General features: G+C 45.8%; 1 protein-coding gene across 3 annotated transcripts in view; it reads right to left on the reverse strand.

The window, feature by feature from the left end:
• Positions 1–3677: 3677 nt before the first annotated feature.
• LOC117663200 (uncharacterized) overlaps positions 3678–25416 on the reverse strand; it is a 163517-nt gene continuing 141778 nt past the window's right edge. The window contains exons 2-5 of one of the 3 annotated variants that reach the window (XM_087883986.1): positions 25157–25386; positions 17793–18993; positions 12066–12069; positions 3678–7081 (exon numbers count right to left, since the gene is read on the reverse strand). In XM_087883986.1, coding sequence (XP_087740112.1) covers positions 4996–7081; positions 12066–12069; positions 17793–18426 — 2724 coding nt within the window. In that variant the 5' untranslated portion in view covers positions 18427–18993; positions 25157–25386 and the 3' untranslated portion in view covers positions 3678–4995. Of the gene's footprint in view, positions 7852–8576; positions 8679–12065; positions 12070–17792; positions 18994–25156; positions 25387–25416 lie in introns of those variants that run through there. The other 2 variants (XM_034413153.3, XM_060688351.2) reach the window with 2 other exon arrangements.

Raw genomic sequence — 25416 nt, forward strand, 5'->3', positions numbered from 1 at the left:
TTAGGCCAGGCAGGCTTGCTGGAATAGGAGAATCTTAAGAGCACGGCGGAAAGTGCGCAGATCTGGGATCCTCCGTATCTCTGGGGGGAGCTCGTTCCACATAGTGGGTGCCCCCACAGAGAAGGCCCTCCCCCTGGGGGCCGCCAGTCGACATTGTTTGGCTGACGGCACCCGGAGGAGCCCCTCTCTATGAGAGCGTACCAGCCGGTGGGAGGCTGCTTGTGGTAGTAGGCAGTCCCGTAAATAACCAGGTCCTAAGCCATGGAGTGCTCTAAAGGTGGTGACCAAAACCTTGAAGCACCCGGAAGACCACTGGGAGCCAGTGCACCTCACGCAGGAGAGGTGTCATACGGGAGCACCATGTTGCTCCCATAACCACCCGCGCAGCCGCACTCTGCGCCAGTTGGAGCCTCTGGGTGCTCCTCAAGGGGAGCCCCATGTAGACAGCGTTACAGTAGTCCAGGCGGGAAGTGACGAGGGCATGAGTGACTGTGTGTAGGGAGTCCCGATCCAGAAAGGGACACAACTGGCGAATCAGGCGAACCTGATGAAAAATCCTCCCGGTCACGGCCGTCAAGTGCTCTTCTAAAGACAGCCGTGAATCCAGGAAGATGCCCAAGTTGTAAGCCCTCTCTGTGGGGGCCAGCGATTCGCCCCCAATAGTCAGCGATGGCGTCAACTGACTATATCGGGACGTCGGAAACCACAGCCACTCGGTCTTGGATGGGTTGAGCCTGAGCCTGTTCCTCCCCATCCAGATCCGCACGGCCTCCAGACACCGGGACATCACTTCAAGGGCATTGTTGGGGTGGTCCGGGGTGGAGATGTACAGCGGAGTGTCATCAGCGTACTGGTGGTACTTCACCCCGAAACCACAGATGATCTCGCCCAGCGGCTTTACATAAATGTTGAACAAAAGGGGCGAGTAACTCCTGGAGAGAAATAATAGGTATACACATATATGTAGCTACTGTTGGAAGAAAAATCTGGTCTGGTTCCCAGCCGGGAGAAAGAAGCTGGAAATAAAATGGAGGCTGATCGAAAAGAAAGATTCCATTTATTGACGAGCAGAACAGCATGACGTTCTGGGAAAGCTGACAAAATAGCTGAATGAGCAGATGGATCTTTATAAGTTTCTGTGACTTTGAAGTCGGGATTGTGCAATGAAGAGGTTTTGTATCTTTTGCTATTTCAATGGTGGTAGGTTAATCCTATTATGTCCAAAAAGGTCACCACCTGTCCTTATAATTTGAGTGGGGGAATGCAAATTTTAAACCCATCAACTGGAGCTGAAGGTGTTTTGTTTGTGAATAGGCTGGCCTGGATTTCTTAATGGGCATAAAATCTCCATTTCTAAAAGACTTCAGGCATCTGATGGAAGCTGTTGGGGTTGCTTTCTGCCTTTGTTAAGATTTTTTTTCTCCATTTCTCCTTTGGGGAAATATAATATTCTGCCTCTTTTAATATTCCCCAAAATATTTCATTCTCTGGGGGCAGGGTCGTGATTACTTTTTACTATACGCTCACACTTTTTGATCTAAGGGAGGGGGGCGTGTTAATTGATGAAATGATCCCAAGAGCTTCGGCAAGATTAAAGGACTTGTCTGAAATGATATAGGATCTCCTGCCTTGAGCAGGAGGGGTTGGACTAGAAGACCTCTAATGTCCCTTCCAACTCTGATACTTATGTAAAGAGCCTTGGTAGTACAGTGGTCTAAGGCACCCTGTTATTAAGCTGGTTATTAACACCAGCTGCCTGCAATTACTGCAGGTTCGAATCTCGCCAAGGCTCAAGGTTGACTCAGCCTTCCATCCTTTCTAAGGTAGGTAAAATGAGAACCCAGATTGTGGGGGCAATAAATTGACTTTGTATAAATATACAAAAGGATGAAGGCTATTGCTGAGCACATTGTAAGCCGCCCTGAGTCTCTGGAGAAGGGCGGCATATAAATCAAATAAAAAAAAATATTTATTTATTTATTTATTGGTTCAATTTATATGCCGCCTTTCTCTGGAGACTCAGGGTGGCTTACAATGTGTTAAGCAATAGCCTTCGTACTTTTGTATATACCTGCTTAGTAGGGCTTTCGCCACCCCCCCTCAAAGTGGTGTTCTTTTTTATACAAAGTCAGCTTATTGCCCCCACAATCCGGGTCCTCATTTTACCTACCTTGAAAGGATGGAAGGCTGAGTCAACCTTGAGCCTGGTGAGATTTGAACTTGCAGTAATTGCAGGCAGCTGGTGTTACTTAACAGCACTTTAGTCTGCTGCGCCACCAATATAGGTAGTCGACTCATAATTGAGCCCAAAATTTCACTTGCTAAGTGAGACATTTGTTAAGTGAGTTTTGCTTCATTTTACAACTTTTTTTTGCCACAGTTAAGTGAATCACTGCCGTTGTTAAATTAGTCACACGGTTATTAAGCAAATCTGGCTTCCCTATTGAATTTGCTGGTCAAAAGGTCAGAAAAGAGAATCACATGACTCCGGGACACTGCAACCGTCATAAATATGAGTCAATTTCCAAGCATCTGAATTTTGATCCTGTGACCATGGGGAGGCTGCAATGGTCGTGTGAAAAACAGTCATGAATAACTTTTTTCAGTGCTGTTGAGCGGTGACTAAATGAACTATTGCAAGTTGAGGACTACCTGTAAGAAAAAAGGCAAAAAATACTGTGCACAACCATGCTGATGACATCCTGATTAACATAGTCCTCACTTAACAACAGCCATTGGGATCAACAAGTCCATTTCTGACTGGTGTGATCATTAAATACCTCCTCACTTAACTGTAGGAAGTTAGCACCCACCCCTTTCCTAGAAGAATGAAATATTTTAGGAAATATTAAAAAGGCAGAATATTATGTTTCCCTGGATGAGAAATGGAGAAGCATATTTTAAAGACGAAGCAGCTCCCACTTTCTTGCCCCCCCCACCCGTCAATGGGCCACAGGCAGAAACTCTATCTTTGTCAATGGACCATTATCTGCAACACAATAGGAGCCATCTAGCAACAGAAACTAACACAATAGGACCCATCTAGCAACAGAAACTAACACATTAGGACCCATCTAGCAACAGAAACTAACACATTAGGACCCATCTAGCAACAGAAACTAACACAATAGGACCCATCTAGCAACAGAAACTCACCACATGGCACCTGGGAAGATTACATCAACCAGCAAGGCTAGCTAAAACCCCCACCCCCTGGGAGTCTGACAACCAATCAGGATACTCTTTCTGGGCTCCAGGAAGTTCAAAGCCAGAGAGGGCATAAAACCTGGGGACTCGCAGCATCTCGGCCCCTTTTCTGTTCAGGAACTCAAACCGTGTGATCCCGTCCACCATTAAACCATCTTTCCAAGGAGTCTCCATGTTTCCAGTGTCTTTTTCCCCACTTGGAGCTGAACCCAGAAGGATATTTCTTCCTACATAACCATGCCAACTTACAACAGCTGTTCTAGCTGTGATCATTAAGCGAATCACCGTGTTCTATTTAGTGCAATGTAACATTACTGTGACTTGCAACTTTCTGTCAATTTTGTTTGTTGGAAGCCAATTGTGAAGGTTCCAAATGGCGATTCCATGACTGTGGGACACCGTAACTCCTAACCATAAGATGAGACATGATAAACATGTGCACTAAAATGATACCAAGGAAAGAAAGGAAAATTGATTAAATATAAATTTACTATTTTAAAGTTTTGTAATTTCACACGTTTAATTCAAAGTAGGAGCTTGAGACCCGGGCCGAAAGAGCCCCTTGGATCCACCACACGCCAGTCCTGACCAGCTCCTGGTTGCTGAGTGTCCTTCTGCAAAGAGATCACATGCAATGCGACCGAGTAAAAAACATTGTAACCTGTGTTTTTGAATTGTGTTGGTGAAATAAACAATTTTGGAATTCTTTGCTGTCTTCCAATCCCAGCAAAATCAGGATCATTTGTCTCCATAGCTAAAATGTCACTTCCACTGCTACAAATAATGTTTCTCTCTTTATTTGAAGAAATTTTTAAAAAACATTAAGGAGCCCTGGGAGAGAAGTGAAAGAATGGGAAATGTTTCCCATGCGTTGGGAAGAGAGCTTTGCGTTACCTTGTCCCAATGTTTACAGAAATGCTGACACTTTCCTTTATTTTTCTTTCTCAGAAGCTATTGATGATTCTTAACCAATGCTGTTTTAGAAATGAAATACTTACTGTACAATTTTTTTGCTTACATCTCCCAAAGGGGGGGGGGGACCATATCAGTCCCTTGGTGCTGCTCTCACTCCCCAGCCCTCAAAGGCTTCTCCAAGCAAAGGATATCACAGCAGGAGTTGCAAATAAACCTGGAGGTCATGTGCTCAAAACCACAATCCTTTTTTCCCTCAATATTCCTACAACTCTTCTCCATGAAGGTCACCTGCAGGGCAGAACAGCCTTTACATCTGAAATTTTACATTACTTTTGTCACTGCCCCAAGCTCCCCCAATGTATTTGCTATTCATGTGGTGTCTTCCACTTGCATACCTCATTCTTGACACAATCTGAACAGACATGCTTGGTGCAATGAATTCCTGGAACTGTTAGGAAAAGATGAACGTTGAAATCCCATCTACTTTTTCTCTTGCTTTCTCCTTATACGAGGAGCTACACTCTCTTAACTATAGTCGCAGTGCTCCAATCCCCAAGAGATGCTGGCTGGGGAATTCTGGAGCTGAAAATCTTGGAGGCACCCAGGGAGAAAAAGGCTGGGACTCTGTATATGGCATTTCTATTTTACCATGGTAAAAATACAACACTCCCAAAAAGATTTTTATATAATTGCACAATTTCTGCAAAAATAAATATCCAGCAACTTCTTAAGCTGAAGGCCAGATAACTATTATCTTTCCCCCTTCCCATCTAATACGACGACATATTTCCCTACAAAAAATCAGGCAAATTCTTTGTAATCAAATTAGTCAGTTTCTCACCTGGACTTACAAAGGGACATTAGAAATGAAATTCAGGCCTTCTCTATACTTATCACTTTGGGCTGCATGTGGATTTTCTTGTGTGCAATGAGGGTGGAATGTTTCCTGAAGCACCGATCACACTCAGGGCACTCAAATGGTTTCTCCCCTGTGTGTATAAGCACATGATTTATAAGATTAAACCTACTACTGAGATCTTTCCCACAGTCTGGACACTCGTACAGTTTTTCTCCTGTGTGAGTCCTCTGGTGTCTCACAAGGTGGGAACTCTGACTGAAACTTTTCCCACAGTCAGAACATTCAAAGGGTTTCTCTCCTGTGTGAACCCTCTGATGTGTCACCAGCCTGGAATTGTTACTGAAACTTTTCCCACAATCAGGACATCCAAAGGGTTTCTCTCCTGTGTGAACCCTCTGGTGTTTCACCAGCCTGGAGTTGTTACTGAAACTTTTCCCACAATCAGGACATCCAAAGGATTTCTTTCCTGTGTGAATCCTCTGGTGTATCACAAGGTGGGAACTCTGTCTGAAACTTTTCCCACAGTCAGAACATTCAAAGGGTTTCTCTCCTGTGTGAATCCTCTGGTGTGTCACCAGCCTGGAATTGTTACTGAAACTTTTTTCACAATCAGGACATTTAAAGGGTTTCTCTCCTGTGTGAATCCTCTGGTGTCTCATGAGGTCTGAATTCTGATTGAAACTTTTCTCACAATCAGGACATTTAAAGGGTTTCTCTCCTGTGTGAAACCTCAGGTGTCTCATGAGGTCTGAATTCTGACTGAAACTTTTCCCACAGTCAGGACATTCAAACGGTTTCTCTCCTGTATGAATACTTTGGTGTGAAACGAGATGAGAATTTTGAATGAAACTTTTCCCACAATCAGGACATTCAAAGGGTTTCTCTCCTGTGTGAATCCTCTGGTGGCAAATGAGGTAGGAATTTCTAATGAAACTTTTCCCGCAATCACCACATTCAAACGGTTTCTCTTCTGTGTGATTCCTTCTGTGTGTCACCAGGTAGGAATTCTGACTGAAACTTTTGCCACAATCAGGACATTTAAAGGGTTTCTCTCTTGTGTGAATCCTCTGGTGTCTCAGGAGCTGGGAACTCTGAGAGAAACGTTTTCCACAATCAGAACATTCAAAGGGTTTCTCTCCTGTGTGAATCCTCTGGTGGCTAATGAGGTGGGAATTTCTAATGAAACTTTTCCCACAATCAGAACATTCAAAGGGTTTCTCTCCTGTGTGAATCCGCTGATGGCTAATGAGATTGGAATTTCTAATGAAACTTTTCCCACAATCAGAACATTCAAAGGGTTTCTCTCCTGTGTGAGTCCTCTGGTGTATCACTAGGCTGGAATTCTTACTTAAACTTTTACCACAATCGAGACATTCAAATGGTTTCTCTCCTGTGTGAGTCCTCTGGTGTATCACCAGGCTGGAATTGGTACTGAAACTTTTCTCACAATCAGGACATTCAAAGGGTTTCTCGCCTGTGTGAGTCCTCTGGTGTATCACCAGGCTGGAATTGGTACTGAAACTTTTCTCACAATAAAGACATTCAAAGGGTTTCTCGCCTGTGTGAGTCCTCTGGTGGCCAATGAGGTAGGAATTTCTAATGAAACTTTTCCCACAATCACCACATTCAAATGGTTTCTCTCCTGTGTGAGTCCTCTGATGTGTCACCAGGTTGGAATTGTTACTGAAACCTTTACCACAATCAGGACATTCAAAGGGTTTCTCTCCTGTGTGAGTCCTCTGGTGTATGACCAGGCTGGAATTGGTACTGAAACGTTTCTCACAATCAGGACACTCAAAGGGTTTCTCTCCTGTGTGAGTCCTCTGGTGTCTAACCAGGCTGGAATTGGTACTGAAACTTTTCTCACAATCAGGACATTCAAAGGGTTTCTCGCCTGTGTGAGTTCTCTGGTGTATTACCAGGCTGGAATTCTTACTGAAACTTTTCCCACAAACAGGACATTCAAACGGTTTCTCTCCTGTGTGAGTTCTCTGGTGTGCAATGAGGTGAGAATTCCGACTGAAACTATTCCCACACTCAAGACATTTACAGGATTTCTCACCTGTATGAATCCTCTGGTGACTAATGAGATTGGAATTTCTATTGAAACTTTTCCCACAAACAGGACATTCAAACAGTTTCTCTCCTGTGTGAGTGCTCTGGTGTGAAACAAGGTGAGAATTTCGTCTGAAACTTTTCCTGCAATCAGGACATTCAAAGGGTTTCCCTCTTGTGTGAGTCCTCTGGTGTATCATCACATTGCCATGCTCACTAAAGCATTTACCACATTGGGAGCACTTGTAAGGCTTTTCCCGTGTGTGGATCCTTCCATGAACAAAGGTTTTGCCACATTCAGAGTATTTGTATGGCTTTTCTCCAGTTTGGATCATCTCAGGCATAATCACTATGAGTTGCAAATTGTATCTTTCCTACAATAGGCACAACTATGGAATTTTTTACAACTCATATTCTTGAGGTGGTCAAAAATATAGATGATCCCTTGTTAATGGTGCTTTGATTTAGTGGTGATTTTCTTCCTCCTAGAGTGAGGCCTGCAACACTGTCTGCTCTACGTGGCTTTCCAGTTGATCTTTTCCTCCCCACTGACTTCCCTCTTTTGCTCAATGGAAAAATAATCGGCCTTCACTTTTCATGTAATATTTGCCTGACTTTTGCATACTCTGCTTTTTCCAGGTAGAAATCTCTTCTTGATTTTTTCTCATTTCTCTCTCACTGAGGAAGGTGAAGAATTGTGTGGCTTTCTGAAGGAAATGGAAAATATTTTTAATTTCTGAACTGATTTGTTTTCCTTTTCAATGTTGCTTCTTATCCCCAGTTGTCCAGAGTGCTCTTATTGCCATCCTCTTTATCTATAAGATTCAAATAAAAATGTATCTTTAATTGTGCATAAATAGATGCAGAACATAAGAAAAAAAAGAAAAAAGCTTACATTACAATGAAAAAGCAAACATGACACATTACTACAATAATCTCTTATATTAATCATGACTCATTTGACACAAGGAAAACTACCCAGATCCATGTTCAAATATCCATTCAATGATCAAATTCACTTGTTGACTGGGTCAATCAACGAATTCTTAGCAGTGCAAAGGGTTGTTTTCAAATACAGTCCAATGAAAAAAAAAAGTACAACCTCTTTCATTTCTATGGTTTTACTTATCAGGACATAATAAATATCATTGCAACAGAACAGAACAGAACACCACAACAGAATCGGGAGGGACCTTGGAGGTCTTCTAGTCCATCCCCTGTTCAGGCAGGAGACCCTATTCCATCCAGAACAAATGGCTGCCCAATCTCCCCTCAAAGCCCTCCAGGGACGGAGCAGCCACAACCTCTGGAGGGAAGCCATTCCCAAAGAACCAACCTCCACTTGAAAGAGGCTTTTTCAAGCTTCCCACCAGCAGAAATTGCAGCCCCCAGTTTCCCAGCCTGCAGCACCAGTGGGCTTCCATTTGGGGAGGGAAGGAACCTGCAGCAGCCGCAGCTGAGAGGCTTCAGCCCAGTTGCTTCTCCGCTTCCAGCCCAAGTTGCTCCCGGACTCTCCTCCCACCTGCTGCCCTCCACTCACCTGCCAGCTGTTGCTTCCACCATGGAAACAGCACGAAAGCCGCTCTGCACACCAACTTCCTCCCATCAGTTATCCGGAAGAGGAAGTTCCTCTGCGCCTCTCCTCTCCTCCCAGCCCTTCTAGCAATGCAGTACTCAATGGTTTAAAACTCCTTTTTCAAGCGCAAGCACGGTGTAGATGCTTTCTAGGCACAGACGTTGCCTGATCGCCATCTAGCGATAGGAGGTGGAAAAACACGCTTTGTCCGATGTACACCAAAGCGTTTGGAAGAGGTTTTCACTGATTACGTGGCAGCAGGTCCTTTTCAACTCCTAGCAACCGACCTTTGCAACTTAATCAAGTGAGATAGTGAAACGTGACGCTACTTAGCTTCGTTTTTGGTGCCTTTGGGTCAGTCTTGATGCCTGGCCTTGCAGTTTCCTTGGCAAGGGTTTTTGGGAGGGGGTTCCCCCCCTTTCCTGCTTCCAAGGGCTGAGAGGACTGGCCAAAGTTGAGCAGATGGTTTTGCCCTTCAGGTGGGACTGGAACTGAGCGTTTCTCTGTCTCCAACCTGGTGCCTTCACCACTACACCAAGCTGGATCTTCTTCCTTTCCACAAAACATACCCACTGATCTGTTCCTGCTGCACCCACAAGCCAATTCAAGGCTGCAGCTTTCAAGATCAATCAATCAATTAATCAGAATAGAGCTGGAAGGTACCTTGGAGGTCTTCTAGTCTAGCCCCGTGCTCAAGCAGGAGACTCTGTAGCATTTCAGACAAGTGACTGTCCAGTCTCTTTTTAAAAACCTCCAGGGATGAAGCACCAACAACCTCTGAAAACAAGCTGTTCCACTGGATAATTGTTCTCACCGTTAGCAAATTTCTCCTTATTTCTAGGTTGAATCGCTCCTTGATCAGTTTCCATCCATTGTGTCCTAAAAGGTCCTTAAAATCCTGTCCTTAGAATTTGGGGGGGAGGAGAATGCAAATTTTAATCCCATCAACTGGAGCTGAAGGTGTTTTGTTTGTGAATAGGCTGGCCTGGATTTCTTAATGGGCACAAAACATCCACCTTCAAGACATCTGCTGGAAGCTGTTGGGGCTGCTTTCTGCCTTTGTTAAGATTTTTTTCCCTCCATTTCTCCTTTGAGGGAATATAATATTTTGACTCTTAATATTCTCCAAAATATTTCATTCTCGGGGTGCACGTGGGGTTTGTGATTACTTCTCACAGTACACTGACACTTAACCACACCAATTTACAATATCTGCTCTATGTCAGCACTTCAAGCTGCATTTACTCTAGTGTTGACATAAGAAGGAGAAGCGGAGGCGTCTGGAAAGGGATGTTTGACTTTTCACTTATTTATTTTCCCTGGAGATAATATCCCCTAGGAGATGGGATGGGAGGGGGGAAATTCCTTTGAGCTGGAGCAGTAGATTAGGGGTAGAGTGACTTGGAAGATGGCCAACGAGTGCAGGGGAGTGGGGAACGGAAAGGGAGGGTTTTGGGTCTGGAAGTCAGTGTTGGCTGCGATGGAGTCAGATTTAGAATGTTGTGCTTAATAAATGGGAGTTTTCTTCAAAGACTTTGTTTGAAATGCAATTTATTTGAGACGACCACGAAACCTGACACTCTAACTGTGGTCATTAAACAAATCACCTTGTTATCTTCAGTGCAATGTACCACGACTGTGACTTACAACTTCCTATCAATTTTGTTCGTTGGAAGCCAATTGTGAAGGTTCCAAATGGTGATTCCATGACTGTGGGAGACTGCAGCTATCGTAATTGCAAGCCAGTGCCGCCCCCAAATAACTGTGATGGCCACAACTTTGAAGAACCCTTGTAAGCCTACTTTTTCAGCACCATTGTAAATGGTAGGCGAGGACTGTCTATAAAACTGAACATGGATGGTGCACCACTAGGAAATCTTTTGTTTGTTTGTTTGCTAGGTATAGAATTTTTAAAAAATCACAGAAGGCAGCTGTGGCTTTATATGTTCCATATTGTTTCCAAGAAAAGGACATGTCCATAAAATCACAAGTTAACCCTAATATGAAGGAGAACCAGTTTTAAAGCATGCACCACCAATGGAATAAAATCTGGGGAGTGAATATGTAGTGTAGAAAGTTAGCACCCACTCCTCTTCTAGAAAAATGAAATATTTTGAGAAATATTAAAAAGGCAGAATATTATATTTTCCTGGAGGGAGAAAGCAGCCCCCACCTTCCTTAATAGCCCACAGCAGATGTCAGCACTTAAAAAATAAAGAGATAGATACTGTCAGCCCTGAAGCTGCTCTGGTTAAAGCCATTTTGGTGCTTCAATGCTGCCACATTAGAGCAAGGGATAGGGAGGGGGGGATTAGAGATAGCTGGGATGGTGTCGTCATAATAAAATACTTTCTCTTGGGAACCAAGGACGTTCTCACACCTGGCGGATGAAGGAGGAGTGATGTCACCAGACCAGCGGATGCTGCAGTGATTGGACCATATGACTGATTGTTTGAAGTTGAGAGGAAAACTTTTAATTAGATGAAAACCATGGGACTTTTCAGAGTGGTTTTCACCAGATATGTGCCAATTTGATATTTCCAATGAAGCTGTTATTTGAGGAATTCACATGCCTCGGAGTTTTGCTTGCGATGGATCTATTACTCAGAACCCTGATATTAAACCAACTCTCTACTAAACTGTAAGGAAACTTTTCACTCCATTTGGAGCTGCTATTTGGTGTCCTGAGCTCCCGCCGCTTATCCAATCTACTAGGCAGTGGGGAGACTTGGGGAAGATGGAGAAGAGGACGGAGGAGATGATGGGCACTGACACAGCTTGTGGAGGGGTTGCTGAAAGCCTACAGTACCCCTCCTTGCCCCAGTTGGCAACAGCCGCAGAGCTCAAACTCCAGATGGGTGCCCGGCCCAAAACTCACACCCAGTGGTTGATCACACAAGAGCTTTACTGGGCGGAGGAAGATATCGGCTACTGGTCCATGTTCCAGGACCACAATCCTCAAGTGGAGGTCAACAGGACCCATAAACCTCAGCAAGTCCAGGGTGTGGAAGTACCAGGCTGCAAGCCACAACTAGACCCTAGAAGGGCTGCCAGAGAAACTCAGCCAACTCAGCATTGGCAGCCTAGGGCAGCGTCAGATGATGGTGCTCCTTGGCCAGCCGACCTTTACGTTTCCCACCAAGAGGGGTCGATTTACTCAGGGAGCAGCCCCAATGCTACTCCCACTAGTGCAGTCCCCAGGAAGCCCGATCTACTTCCTTGACAGCCCGACCAGCCAGTCTGCAGCCACCGTCACCCTCAGCAGGTGAAGAGCAGAGTGGATAACCCAGCTCCATGACAAGGACATCGATGACTTCGACCTCAAGGACGAGATTCGAGGAATCAGCCCATGGTGATGAAGCAGAAGCGGAGATGAAGGTGATTAAGCAAAAGGGCCACCCGGCTAAGGAGTACGTCATGGAGTTTCAGAGGCTCGTGGGGAAATTGTGGTACTGACCTGAACCCGCCTGGTCCACTACTTCAAGGAAGGTCTGGACCAAGAACTGCGCAATGCCAGCATCTTTCAGGAGGTCCCTGACTGCATCCATGACTGGTACCGGATGGCTGTGGTCATGGACCTTGAGATCTATCCGCACCACAAAGAAACATCAGAGAGAAAACCCAAGAGACAACTTTCCAGGTGACCCACTTCCCGCTGAGTGGAGGAGCCATCCTGGAGGACCTCAATGGCCCTGATCAAGTGCTTTCGATGTGGCCAGGAAAGCCACCGTGTGTTAGAGTTCCTGGCGCTGGCACTCATCCCCCAGCCAAAGGTTCCTGGACCAGCAAAGGCATGGAGGTCCACAGAAGAGAGGAGAATAGCCCACCAATCCATCAAGTTCTCCCTCCTCCTACAAGGAATGGGGGGAACTCCGGCACAAGGAACGTCGCCCCTCCGACCCAGAGGGGAAAGGAGTAGAAAAGCCACCAAGTGGCAAAAAAGCCACCACCACCGCCACAGAGCCGCGCCCAGGAAGCCCACAAGTCCCCAGGGAATATCAGGAACTAGGAGAAGCATTGAGCGAGGAAGAATGCAACACACTCTCACCTCACCAACTGCGCCATAGGATTCATAGCAGGGACTAAACTACCCAAACCAAAGATGTACTCCATGACCCCAAAAGAGATGCCTGAATTAAGGGAGTACATCAACACCAATCTGGCCCGAGGGTTCATCCAACCTGCCAAGTCCCAGGTAGCTGCCCCCGTCCCCTTTAAGGAGAAGAAAGATGGGTTGATGAGATTATTCATGGACTTTAGGGGTATTAATGTGGTATGCATGGAAAATACCTATCTGCCCAGGGGTGAAATCTACTTACCTTCCTTACCGGTTCGGAAGCGCACGCCCTAAAATACATTCCTTAAAAAATACATGTAAAATACATCAGCGAGTAGGTTCTTCCCCCCCCCCCGGGATGTACCGTATTTTTCAGACTATAAGACACACTTCCCCCCCCCAAGAAAAAATGTGGGTGGAAGTGTCGGTGCGTCTTATAGACTCAATACGGCCGTTTTCGGCCTCCCAAACTCCCCCTTGCATGTCCAATTTTTGCGAAAAACAGAATGCACAGAGGGCTTGGGAGGCTTGCAGAATGCTCCTGGGGGCTGGTGAGAGCAAAAACGGGACACATGGGGAGTTCGAGAGGCCAAAAGCGGGCCCGTTTTTCATAAAAACAGGATGCGCAGAGGGTTTGAGAGGCCTGCAGAGTGCTCCTGGGGGCTGGGGAGGGCAAAAACTAGATGCACGGAGGCCAAAAATTATTTTTTTTCCTTGTTTTTCTCTTCAAAATCTAGGTGCATTTTATACTCTGGTGCTTCTTACAGTCTGAAAAATATGGTATTTTAATTCAAAGTTGCCTGCTCCCTGGCAGGCTGGTGCTCCCGGATGGAGGAGCTGCTCCGGGATGACCAACGAGCCAGTCCTGTGAGTGAGACTATTACAGCTCTGGAATATGGGACGGGCTGTGGCGGAGCTGGAAATCTCTACCCTGGGGTGGCACATGCAATGCGCAAAAAGGAGCGCAGCCCTTGCTGTCCGAAATTAAATAGTGCTGTTGCAGTGGCGGCACAAGCGGGCTGAAGCGGCGGTTGCAATGCCTGGAAGCTGCGGGAGCAAAGCACTACTTTCTTTTGTGCGGCAACAGCATTCCGCCTCTTTATATTTGCGCCAGCCGGTGGCGCAAGGCAGCCCTCGTCTCCTACCGCTTGGGACTCGGAGCAGTAAACAGCGTCTGGTCCAGTGAGTAGCCGGATTTTGCTCTCCATTATGGATGCCAGATCGGCCCCCTGCAAGCTCTTGTCTCTCGAAGAGCAGTTGCTTGAAGCGGCGCAGGAAACTTTGGCCGGACTCCTTGAGAGACGAGAGCTTGCAGGGGCCCAATCTCGCGTCCGTAATGGAGAGCAAAATCCTGCTTCTTCTCTTTGCTCTAGTGCGGCATCAGGATTCCACCTTGGTATACTTGTGGCGCAAGGCAGCCCTCGTTTCCTGCCACTTGGGACTTAAAAGCAGTAAACTGCGTCTGGTTCAGGAAGCAGCCAGATTTTGCTTTCCATTGTGGACACCAGATCGGCCCCCTGTAAGCTCTCGTCTCGAGGAGCGCTCCCTAAAGCGGCGCTGGAGACTTTGGCCGGGCTCCTCGAGAGACAAGAGCTTGCAGGGGGGCAATCTGGCATCCCAGATTGGCCAGCAATGGAGAGCAAAATCCGGCTGCTCCCCGAACCAGACGCTGTTTACCACTCCGAGTCCCAAACGGCAGGAAACGAGGGCTGCCTTGTGCCGCAAATATACCAAGGCAAATGCTTATGCTGTGCAAGTACAAGTAGTGCTTCGCTCCCACACTTCTTCCGGCCCTCGTTGGTGCTCCGTGCACCTCGGTCTCTCAGGGAGATGCTTGACTTCCTCTCAGCCCCAAGACACTGGCTGGCCCATAAGGTGAGAAAAAGAGAGAATGTGTGTGTGAGAGAGAGAGAGAGAGAAAGAGAGAGAATCAGAATGAGACAGAGAGAGAAAGAGACAAAGAATGAAAGAGAAAGACAGAATGAAAGAGAGAATGAGAGGGAGAAAGTGACAGAGAGAATCAGAGAGAGAGAGAATAAGACAGAAAGAGAGAGAATCAGAATCAGAGAGAGAATCAGAGACAAAATGAGAATCAGAGAGAGAGTGGGGGAGGGGGGAGAGAAGGGGAGAGAGAGAGTGAGGGGGAGAAGGGGAGAGAGTGAGAGAGTGGGGGGAGAGAGAATGAGAGAAAGTGGGAGAGAGAGAGAGAGAAAGTGGGGGAGAGAGAGAAAGGGGAGAGAGAGTGGGGGAGAAAGAGAGAGAAAGAGTGGGAGGGAGAAAAAGAGAATGAGAGGGGAGAAAGAATGAAAGTGGGAGAGAAAGAGGGGGGAAAGAAAGAGAGAATGAGAGTGGGACAGAGAAAGAATAAGAGACAGTGGGGGAGGGAGAGAGGGAGGGACAGAGTGGGAGAGAGAGGAGGGAGAGTGCCTGAAGGACCCCATCCCGTCACTTCAGCAAGCAGCGCGTTGGGTTCGTATTAGTAGTCTGCGAAATTTAAAATTATGAACTTGATGGTCCCTGAGGTCCAAAAGGTTGGGGACCCCTGCTTTAAACCACCAGGCATTGAGTGCCACTCCAAAAAGACTTGGGTTAACTTTTTCTGCAGCATACTTCATGTCCTTCTAACATGCTTGTTATTCTGGGAGGCTCCCACCATCAAGCGTTTCCTCAGAGAAGTCACAGACCTGCCATAGGGAACATGCAGCTGCAGGAGGAAGTGGACTTTTGTCTCCCCTCCAAGGAGTCTGGTGGTTCCCTACAGTGTATGTCTGGGTGTGCCCCTGTTGTACATCTGGTGTGGGATACGAGATCCCTGAACAGCAAGCAGTGGAAAACATGGCCTGTTGGTGCTGTCTCATTCCCTGGGATCCCACCTGGCCCAAGGAGTTCTTAAGTGGAGCTTAACCAAGAGGGTCAAGTTATTGCTTGCTACCTGTGCATTGAGAAAATCTCCCTGTACCTATGAGCAACGTGGAAGAGAAATGTTGGACTTGATTGGTCTAAGGAATGGACTTCAGGCCAGGATCAATTTCCAAGGAAGTTTTTATTCTGGTCAATTGAGCAGAGATAATTTCTATATAAGAATGTGTGATGACAATTTCTCAAGAGAGAAAAAGGCAGAAGGTGCAATTATATTATTTTTCTTTACTCGATTCCTTTCCTGCTTCTCTGTATCAATTGTTTTTGTTTGTTCTCCATATTTTATTAGATTAAAATTTTGAATTTAAAAAAGGAATGGGTATCAGACAAAGAGTGGTACATTGTTACATGCACATCTGTATGACCAATCTTTTTTCCAGCCCTTGGAAATGCCTTTTGGAAACATTTCTCTTACCATATACAGACAGTCGTCTCCTCTTGTTAAGCCCCCTTTTCTAGCCTTGCTGGGTATGTGATCTTCTCACTTTGACCTAATGGAGACTTCTGTATATGCAAAGTCACAGACGCACAAGGCATTTAGCATGGGTGTGCTTGGAAGCATCTCTGGGCAGCACGAATGAAGCTGGCACCCTTTGAACCCACTGATTCTCCTGGGTCCTATAACCTTGGCAGCCACAGAAAATCAGTCATAAAGTTTTAGGATTCAGAGAGGTTACATATGATCTCCCCTGAGTCACCTCTAAGAAAGTGCAAAATCTATATATCTGCTTTCTGCAATCTAGTGCCCTCCAAGTCTTTTGCCCAAAATTTGGGAGTAATAAGACTGAAATCTAACTCCTGTACAGATAGGAAAAGCTGCTTAGAGCAACTCTCCCCTCTATTGAGATTTAGGTTCTGCAAGGAAGCAGATAGATAAAATATCTCTTATCTCAATGTGGTTTGGAAGCAAGGAGACTGCATGTTTCCAGTTATTGTTCATTATTCTATTGATAGGATGAAGCTGGAAATCATTTAGCAGCTATGCACACAAACAAGACCTTTGTAAACGTTTATGGCACAACACCTCCCTAATCTTGAGAAGATAAGTAGGTCAGGCTTCACTCTTCAAGGTTCACTCAGTTGCAAAAGTAGATTTTGGGGAGTTATCCTGCACTCCCATTAACCTGCGGTTTCCTTGGCAAGGATTTTTGGAAGCGGATTTCCCCTTTCCAAGGCCTGAGAGGACGGGACAGGCCAAGGTCTCTGAGATGGCTTTGTGCCTGGAGCAGGACCAGAAATGAGCATCACTCAGGCTCTAGCCTGGTGATCATCAAAGTGGGCTTTCTTCGTCTCCACAAAATCTATCCATTCAGCCGTTCCTCCTACTCCAGCCCCAAATTCAAGACTGCAGCTTTCAAGATCCAGTATCCTCCAAACAACACCTACTTTACACCTTTCAATCTGAGCTTCAAAGTTTGATTCTGAGGAAATGGACTGTTTGTCTGAGTGGGGATTTATGGCTTTTGACCTCGCCCTGTAGACCATCCCCTCTGACTCTTAGGTTGTGTGGGAAGCTTTTATTGGCACCAGCGGAGCTTGGGAGGAGCGGGCACATCCCTCCGAAGCCCTGTTGCTACAGGCAAAGGCTTTTTGCAAAGGGCTGCCAAAGCTTACAGGAATGCAATCCTCAAGTGTTTTGCCAAAGAGAAAGCAACCCTGAGAAGTTGCGCATAGCTTCTCGGGGCTGCTTTCTCGGCACCAGAGGCCTCATCAAGCTGATCTAGAGCGAGAAAACAACGAATGCATGGGAGAAAGCAGGGAGTGATGTTGTTTAATGAATGAGATTCACTCCCATGAATTCTCGAGTTACGGATGGAATGGGCAGGATCCATTACATTCTCAACTCGCGGATTCCCTGTATCCAGCAACTTCTGCTGCTGATGGCCAGATAGGCATTATCAAACTAATATGTTGCCAGTTTTTTCTTCCTTTTTCCCGTCTAATACCATTACATATTTGTCTACAGAAAATTACGCAAATTCTTTGTAGTTAAATTAGACAGTTAATTTTTCAGCTGGACTTACAGTGGGACTTTAGAAATGAAGTTCAAACCTTCTCTACACTCATCACTTGGGGCCTCATGTGGATTTTCTTGTGTGCAGTAAGGGTGGAATGTTTCCTGAAGCACCATCCACACTCGGGACACTCAAATGGTTTCTCCCCTGTGTGTATAAGCATATGATTTAGAAGGCTAGTCCTAATACTGAAATCTTTCCCACAGTCTGGACACTCATATGGTTTCTCTCCTGTATGAGTTCTTTGGTGTGTCACCAGGCTGGAACTCTGATTGAAACTTTTCCCACAATCGGGACATTCAAAAGGTTTTTCTCCTGTGTGAATCCTCTGGTGTATCACCAGGTTGGACTTCCGACTGAAATTTTTCCCACAATCAGGACATTGAAAGGGTTTCTCTCCTGTGTGAGTCCACTGGTGTCTCACCAGGCTGGAATTCCAACTGAAACTTTTCCCACAATCTGGACATTGAAACGGTTTCTCTCCTGTGTGAGTCCTCTGGTGTTTAACCAGGCTGGAACGCTGACTGAAACGTTTCCCACAATCCGGACATTCAAATGGTTTATCTCCTGTGGGAGTGCTTTGATGTGAAATGAGGTGAGAATTTTGACTGAAACTGTTCCCAGAGTCAGGACATTTAAAGGGTTCCTCGCCTGTGTGAATCCTCTGGTGTATCACCAGGCTGGAATTATTACAGAAACATTTCCCACAATCAGGACATTCAAACAGTTTCTCCTTGGTGTGAGTCCACGTTGCCATGCTCACTAAAGCATTTACCACATTGGGAGCACTTGTATGGCTTCTCTCCTGTGTGGATCCTTCCATGAACCACAACTGAGTTGTTCTGACCAAAGTTGTTGCCACATTCAGAGTATATGTAAGGCTTTCCTTCAGTCTGGATCCTCTCAGGCATAATCAGTTGTGATTTGCAAGTGGTATCTTTCCCACCACAGGAACCTCTATGGAGCTTTTCCACAACTAATATTCTTGAGGAGGTCAAAAATATGAATGATCCCTTGTTTAGTTGTGCTTTGATTCAAGCTGTTTTCTTGCTCCCAGAGCGAGGCCTGCAACACTGTCTGCTCTACGTGGCTTTCCAATTGACCTTTTCCTCCCCACTGACTTCCAGATATTTCCTTTTTTTGCTCAATGGAAGAATAATCTCCTTTGACTTTTCATGTAATGTATGCTTGAATTTCACACTGTACTTTTCCCGGCTAGAAATCTCTTCTTGATTTTCTCTCGTTTCCCTCTCACTTGCTAAGGAAGGTGAAGAATTGTAGGCTCTGTGAAGGAAATGGAAAATATTTTGATTTTTGGACTGCAAGTCAGGCTATTCAATGTTGCTTGTTATCCTCAGTTGTCCAGAGTGCTCATTGCCATCCTCTTTGTCTATAAGATTCAAATAAAAGTGTATCTTTAATTATACATAAAATGGTTGCAGAAGATGATAAAAAAGAAAAACATTTACATTCCGATGAAAAATAATGAAATTCACTTGTTGACTGGGTCAATCACAAATTCTTAGCAGTGCAAAGGGTAGTTTTCAAATACAGTGAAGTGAAAAAGAATGTACACCCTCTTTGATTTCTAGGGTTTTACTTATCCAGATATAAAAAATATCATTGCAACAGAACAGAACAGGACAGGACAGGACAACAGAATTGGAAAGGACTTTGCAGGTCTTCTAATCCAACCGCTGCTCAAGCAGGAGACCCAATACCAGGCGTTTGAAATTGGCAGCCTGCGGGCCAGATACGGCCCGTGCAGGGTGCACCCACCCCATCTCCGCAAAGGAAAAAACATTGCAATACCTCATGATACTGCCTGTGGCTTTGACACCCTGCTCTATACCATTTTGGACAAGTGGCTATCCCTTCTCTTCTAAAAAGCCTTAAGTGATGGAGCACCACAATGTCTGAAGGCCAGCCGTTCTGCTGGTTAATTGTTCTCACCATTAGGAAATTCCTCACTGCTTCCATAGTAAAACGAGGCGAAGTAGCAGCCAAGTACTGCTAATAAACTGCCCTTGATCCAATGATCATCAGCAAGTATGACCACATCTATAAAAGCTGAAGTTGTGAGAGTTTGCTGATCTCCAGCATTGAGGTGTGTATTAACACAATGCCAAAGAGTAAAGACATCAGCAGTGATTTTAGAAAAGCAATTGTTGCTGCCCATCAATTTGGGAAGATTTCAAAAGCCATTTCCAAATAATTTAAAACCCATCGTTCTATAGCAGGTGTGTCAAACTCAGTTTCATTGAGGGCCATATCAGGATTGTGGGGCCAGGGTGGGCGTAGCCAGTGCCCACTGCTGCTGTGCTCGCTCTCCTTGGCCAGGTTGCTCATGGTGTGCTCGCGAGGGCAAAGTGTGTGGGTCAGAGGGAGGCCCACTCCGTGTCCTTATGAGGAGACCCGGCTTTGTAACCAAAGCATCCTCAGTGATAGGATGGGAGACCACCAGGAGAGGTCAGGAAGGGACAAGGAGATGGCAAAAGGCAGCGGGGCTACTGGTGGCCAAGTGCTAAGGCAGGATTTACCTCAGATCCTCACTCTCTCTTATAATCTTCCTTCCTTCCATCCATCCATCCATCCATCCATCCCTTTTTCCTTCCTTCTTCCTTCTCCTTTCTTCTTCCTTCCCCTCTTTTTCCTTCCTTGCTCTCTTCCCCTCTTTTTCTGTTTTCCTGTCCCTTCTTGGATACTCAAATGCAAAAGAGGAAACATTCCTCGCCTTGTGATCAAATGCCACTTTTGCTAGTAGTTTGTGCCCACTTATAAGACTGAGAACAAACCACGCTCAGTTTATCCCATGCCTGCATTTTGTGGGGGCGTCCGCAGACTACGGTACGGCAAAACTGTTAAAATGATGGCTCTGATAGTTGATCAGAGCTCCTCTGTTTTTATTTTGCAACAGCTTTAGCGTTTAAGAACGGATGTAAATTAGTTGCTTTTCTACTAACACATAATCCTTAAAAGGGCTCTCCCGTAGGGACCCTGCCATGGTCTAATTCAGACCGGAAATATAGCAAAGGAAAATTATTATTATTATTTTAATAATATTTTTCTCCACTTGCTTTGTCCTGTTTTCCCCACTAGAAATAGCTGTTTGGAACACACAAGGGGAACACACTTTCCTAAGAGCTCACAATTCAAGAATACCAATGTGCACATGAGGCATCTCAGGGTGGGGAAGGCCATGGGGGGCCTAGTGCAGAACAGGCCCACAAGGCCTCCCTGACCCACTTAAGATACTTCTCTCCCCCTTCCTGCCACAAGGACTCACTTACCTTGCAAACATCTGTCTCCTCTCTTTGCTTCTCTGTTTCTTTGCCGCTGAGGAAGGGAGAGGAGATTTGGCCTGGAAATGCTTTTCGTGCCAAGAATGGATGCTCCCATCTTCTTTTGCAGAGAGTCAGGGACCCAGAAGCTTTCATTCTCGGCACACAAAATGTTTGCCATTCTCCTGCTCCCCCCCCAAAAAATTACTTTCCATTTAACTACTTAATGAGATCTCATTGTCCCATGTGCATGCAAATGGGAAGGGGGGGGAGAGAGAGAGAGAGAGAGAGAGAGCTTATTGCAACCTCTATTTGTGTGCATGTATGGGAGAGAGAGCGATCTTCAGCCAGAGCACCCAAGCTGCTGGCAGTGGCACGGGCGGCAGGAGCCACCTGAGCAGTGAGACGGTATGGGAGCGGGAGTACGAAGCAAGGTTGGGGGGGGGTTGGTGCGGGGCTGCCCCCCCTACGCCCCACACCGGTTTACCTGAGCGCCCCGCCAGCAAGGTACTGAAGCACCGCAACTGCTGCCACAGTGAGACAGAGAGAGAGAGAGAGAGAGAGAGAGAGAGAAAACAGGGGGGCTCTCCAAACTCTGTGTATGAGAGAGTGTGCAATCACTGCTTCAGTCGGAGCATTCAAGCTGCTGGCAGCGGCAGTGGGGGATGGGGGTGGGGCAGGAGCCCCCTGAGCAGCCCTTTTTCTCCTCATCCTCCCCACTCAAGCAGCGGCAGGCTCTACAGGACAGCAGGGCCTCTCATTTCTCCCCTGGCATGGTAAACTCCAGCTTCAGTCGGGGCATTCAAGCTGCTGGCGACGGTAGCCATGATTGCCTCCTCCCCAATCAGGCAGCCAGCCCCACCTGACCTGCTCCCTTCCTGGCCAGCCGGTGCAAAGCATTGCCGTTCTTCTCCTCGTTGTCGTCCTCCCTGCCCATGTGGCAGTGGGGTCTGCGGGTCTCATTTCTGCCCCAGCACAGCAAACTCCGGCAGGCTGGGCGTGGGTGTGAAGGGCCTGGCCCCACAGTGCTTCCTCACTCAGTTGAAGGCTTCATTCAGCCTTCAAACAGTTAAGGCTCACGTAAGTGAGCACTGCACCAGAGCAACGGACGGCATTGCCTCCTGCACCTGGCCGATTCCAATTCCATGGCTGGCCTTACTGTTTGACAGGGAGTTTGCCTTACTCCCTCTCCCACTGAGCCTGCTGCTGCTTCGGTGGGGAGGAGGAGGAGGAGGAAGAGGAGGAGATTGGCGGGACCTCCAGAGAGTTGTGTATAAAAAGACACCCACAAACCTCAATGAACTGAAGCAATGTTGCAAAGAAGAGAGGGCCAAAATCCCTCCACAATGCTGCAAGAGACTGATAAAGTCATACAGAAAAGAATTACTTTTGGTTATTGCTGCTAAAGGTGGTTCTACAAATTACTGAATCATACTTTTTTTACACATGACTTCTCTGTTTTGGCTTCCTTTTATAAAATAAATGAGGACCTGATGTAATATGTCATGTGTTGTTGTTCCTCTCCGGTTGTATTTTACCTACAGTGGGACAAAAAAGTATTTAGTCAGCCACCAATTGTGCAAGTTCTCCCAGTTAAAAAGATGAGAGAGGCCTGTAATTGTCATCATAGGTAGACCTCAACTGTGAGAGACAAAATGAGAAAACAAATCCAGACAATCACATTGTCTGATTTGGAAAGAATTTATTTGCAAATTGTGGGGATGGTGTTATCTCAGTTGTCGGCAAACCGCACTGGGTAAACAACATTACCACAGAATCCTAATCTTATCAGGAATGTAGAAACAGGATGTCTGGCAGAGACCCTATATCAAGATATACAAGGCATGGGGGCCCAACACGTAGGCAATTGTTTCTCACAGGAAATACATGAGGAAGACATGAGGGGTCCATATGGAATTCACAAGCTTTCTTTAGCCAATCACCATGCTGGTTATCACCTTTAAAGCGCTCCATGGCATCGGGCCTAGCTATCTTCGAGACCGCCTGCTGCTACCGACAACCTCCCATCGTCCTGTGCACTCCCACAGAGAGGGCCTCCTCAGGGTGCCATCAGCCAATCAATGTAGGCTGGTGACCCCCAGGGGGAGGGCCTTCTCTGTGGGGGCACCTACCCTCTGGAATCAGTTGCCCCCAGAGATAAGGAGAATCCAAGATCTTAGTGCCTTCCGCCGTGCCCTTAAAATCCACTTTTTCCAGCAAGCTGGGCTGGCTTAAGAAGAAATTTTAAATGTTTTAATTGGTTTGTATTTTTAATTTTGGGCCAAATTTATATATATTTTAATTGTTTTTAATATTTGTATTTTATGTTTTTTAATTCTGGTTGTACACCGCCCTGAGTCCTCAGGGAGAAGGGCGGTATATAAATTTAAAATAAATAAATAAATAAATAAAATCAGCATCAAGTAAACGTTGATTAATGTTTTGCCATGGTAGTTGTAAAATGACAATAAAAGGAAGCCTTCTGGATGGGGTGAGGGTGCCTTTCCCAAGGTACCTCACACCAAGGTGCCTTGATCAAGGTGCCTTCCACCCGAGGGGCCTTCCCGTGAACCATCATCCTGCCTACACGTCTTTCTTCATCGAAACAACACAAATTATGGTGGAAAATAAGTATTTGGTCACCTACAAACAAGCAAGATTTCTGGCTCTCACAGACCTGTAACTTCTTCTTTAAGAGGCTCCTCTGTCCTCCATTCAATACCTGTATTAATGGCACCTGTTTGAACTTGTTATCAGTATAAAAGACACCTGTCCACAACCTCAAACAGTCACACTCCAAACTCCACTATGGTGAAGACCAAAGAGCTGTCGAAGGACACCAGAAACAAAATTGTAGACCTGCACCAGGCTGGGAAGACTGAATCTACAATAGGCAAGCAGCTTGGTGTGAAGAAATCAACTGTGGGAGCAATAATTAGAAAATGGAAGACATACAAGACCACTGATAATCTCCCTCGATCTGGGGCTCTACGCAAGATCTCACCCAGTGGGGTCAAAATGATCACAAGAACGGTGAGCAAAAATCCCAGAACCACACGGGGGGACCTAGTGAATGATCTGCAGAGAGGTGAGACCAACGTAACAAAGGCTACCATCAGTAACACACTACATCGCCAGGGACTCAGATCCTGCAGTGCCAGACGTGTCCCCCTGCTTAAGACAGTACATGTCCGGGCCCGTCTGAAGTTTCCTAGAGAGCATTTGGATGATCCAGAAGAGGATTGGGAGAATGTCATATGGTCAGATGAAACCAAAGTAGAACTGTTTGGTAGAAATACAACTCATTGTGTTTGGAGGAAAGAGAATGCTGAGTTGCATCCAAAGAACACCATACCTACTGTGAAGCATGGGGGTGGCAATATCATGCTTTGGGGCTGTTTCTCTGCAAAGGGACCAGGACGACTGATCCGTGCACAGGAAAGAATGAATGGAGCCATGTATCGTGAGATTTTGAGTGCAAACCTCCTTCCATCAGCAAGGGCATTGAAGATGAAACGTGGCTGGGTCTTTCAGCATGACAATGATCCCAAACACACCGCCCGGGCAACGAAGGAGTGGCTTCGTAAGAAGCATTTCAAGGTCCTGGAGTGGCCTAGCCAGTCTCCAGATCTCAACCCCATAGAAAACCTTTGGAGGGAGTTGAAAGTCCGTGTTGCCCAGCGACAGCCCCAAAACATCACTGCTCTAGAGGAGATCTGCATGGAGGAATGGGCCAACATACCAGCAACAGTGTCTGCCAACCTTGTGAAGACTTACAGAAAACGTTTGACCTCTGTCATTGCCAACAAAGGATATATAACAAAGTATTGAGATGAACTTTTGATATTGACCAAATACTTATTTTCCACCATAATTTGCAAATAAATTCTTTCCAAATCAGACAATGTGATTGTCTGGATTTGTTTTCTCATTTTGTCTCTCATAGTTGAGGTCTACCTATGATGTCAATTACAGGCCTCTCTCATCTTTTTAAGTGGGAGAACTTCCACAATTGGTGGCTGACTAAATACTTTTTTGCCCCACTGTACTTTTAAGAACTTCTAAGGACCAATTCATTTTATTACATCCTGATATGTAAAATCATAGAAGTCAAGGAGAGCGTACTTTCTTTTTCACAACTGTATATCTGGAAGTCCTGGGGACAGATTATATGTTTTTAGACATATACACTCAGGGAGAAATAAAAATACACACACTTAAAATATGGAGAAAATCAATGTCTTTCAAGCCTGAAAAATATTTCAATCATACCTTCTGCACTAATGTTAATCAGGAACCTGATCAATTTGATGTTTGCTCATACGTTGAGATGATAAGGACGAAGTTCAGGCTGCAACAGTCTTCAGAGGCCATGGAAACGTTCACAGGAAATCACTAGCCTGTCTGTTAGGCACGTGACCAAAATCACAGAAGGCATGCTTGACTATTTTTATAATTTCTATAATTTCTATACTTTATCTGTCGTGTCCCAGCTGCCCCTTCTGTAATGAAGCAAAAGCAAAGAATGTATA

This window comes from Pantherophis guttatus, chromosome 2 (genome assembly GCF_059756535.1).
Source record: "Pantherophis guttatus breed Tessera chromosome 2, ASM5975653v1, whole genome shotgun sequence".
NCBI lineage: Eukaryota > Metazoa > Chordata > Lepidosauria > Squamata > Colubridae > Pantherophis > Pantherophis guttatus.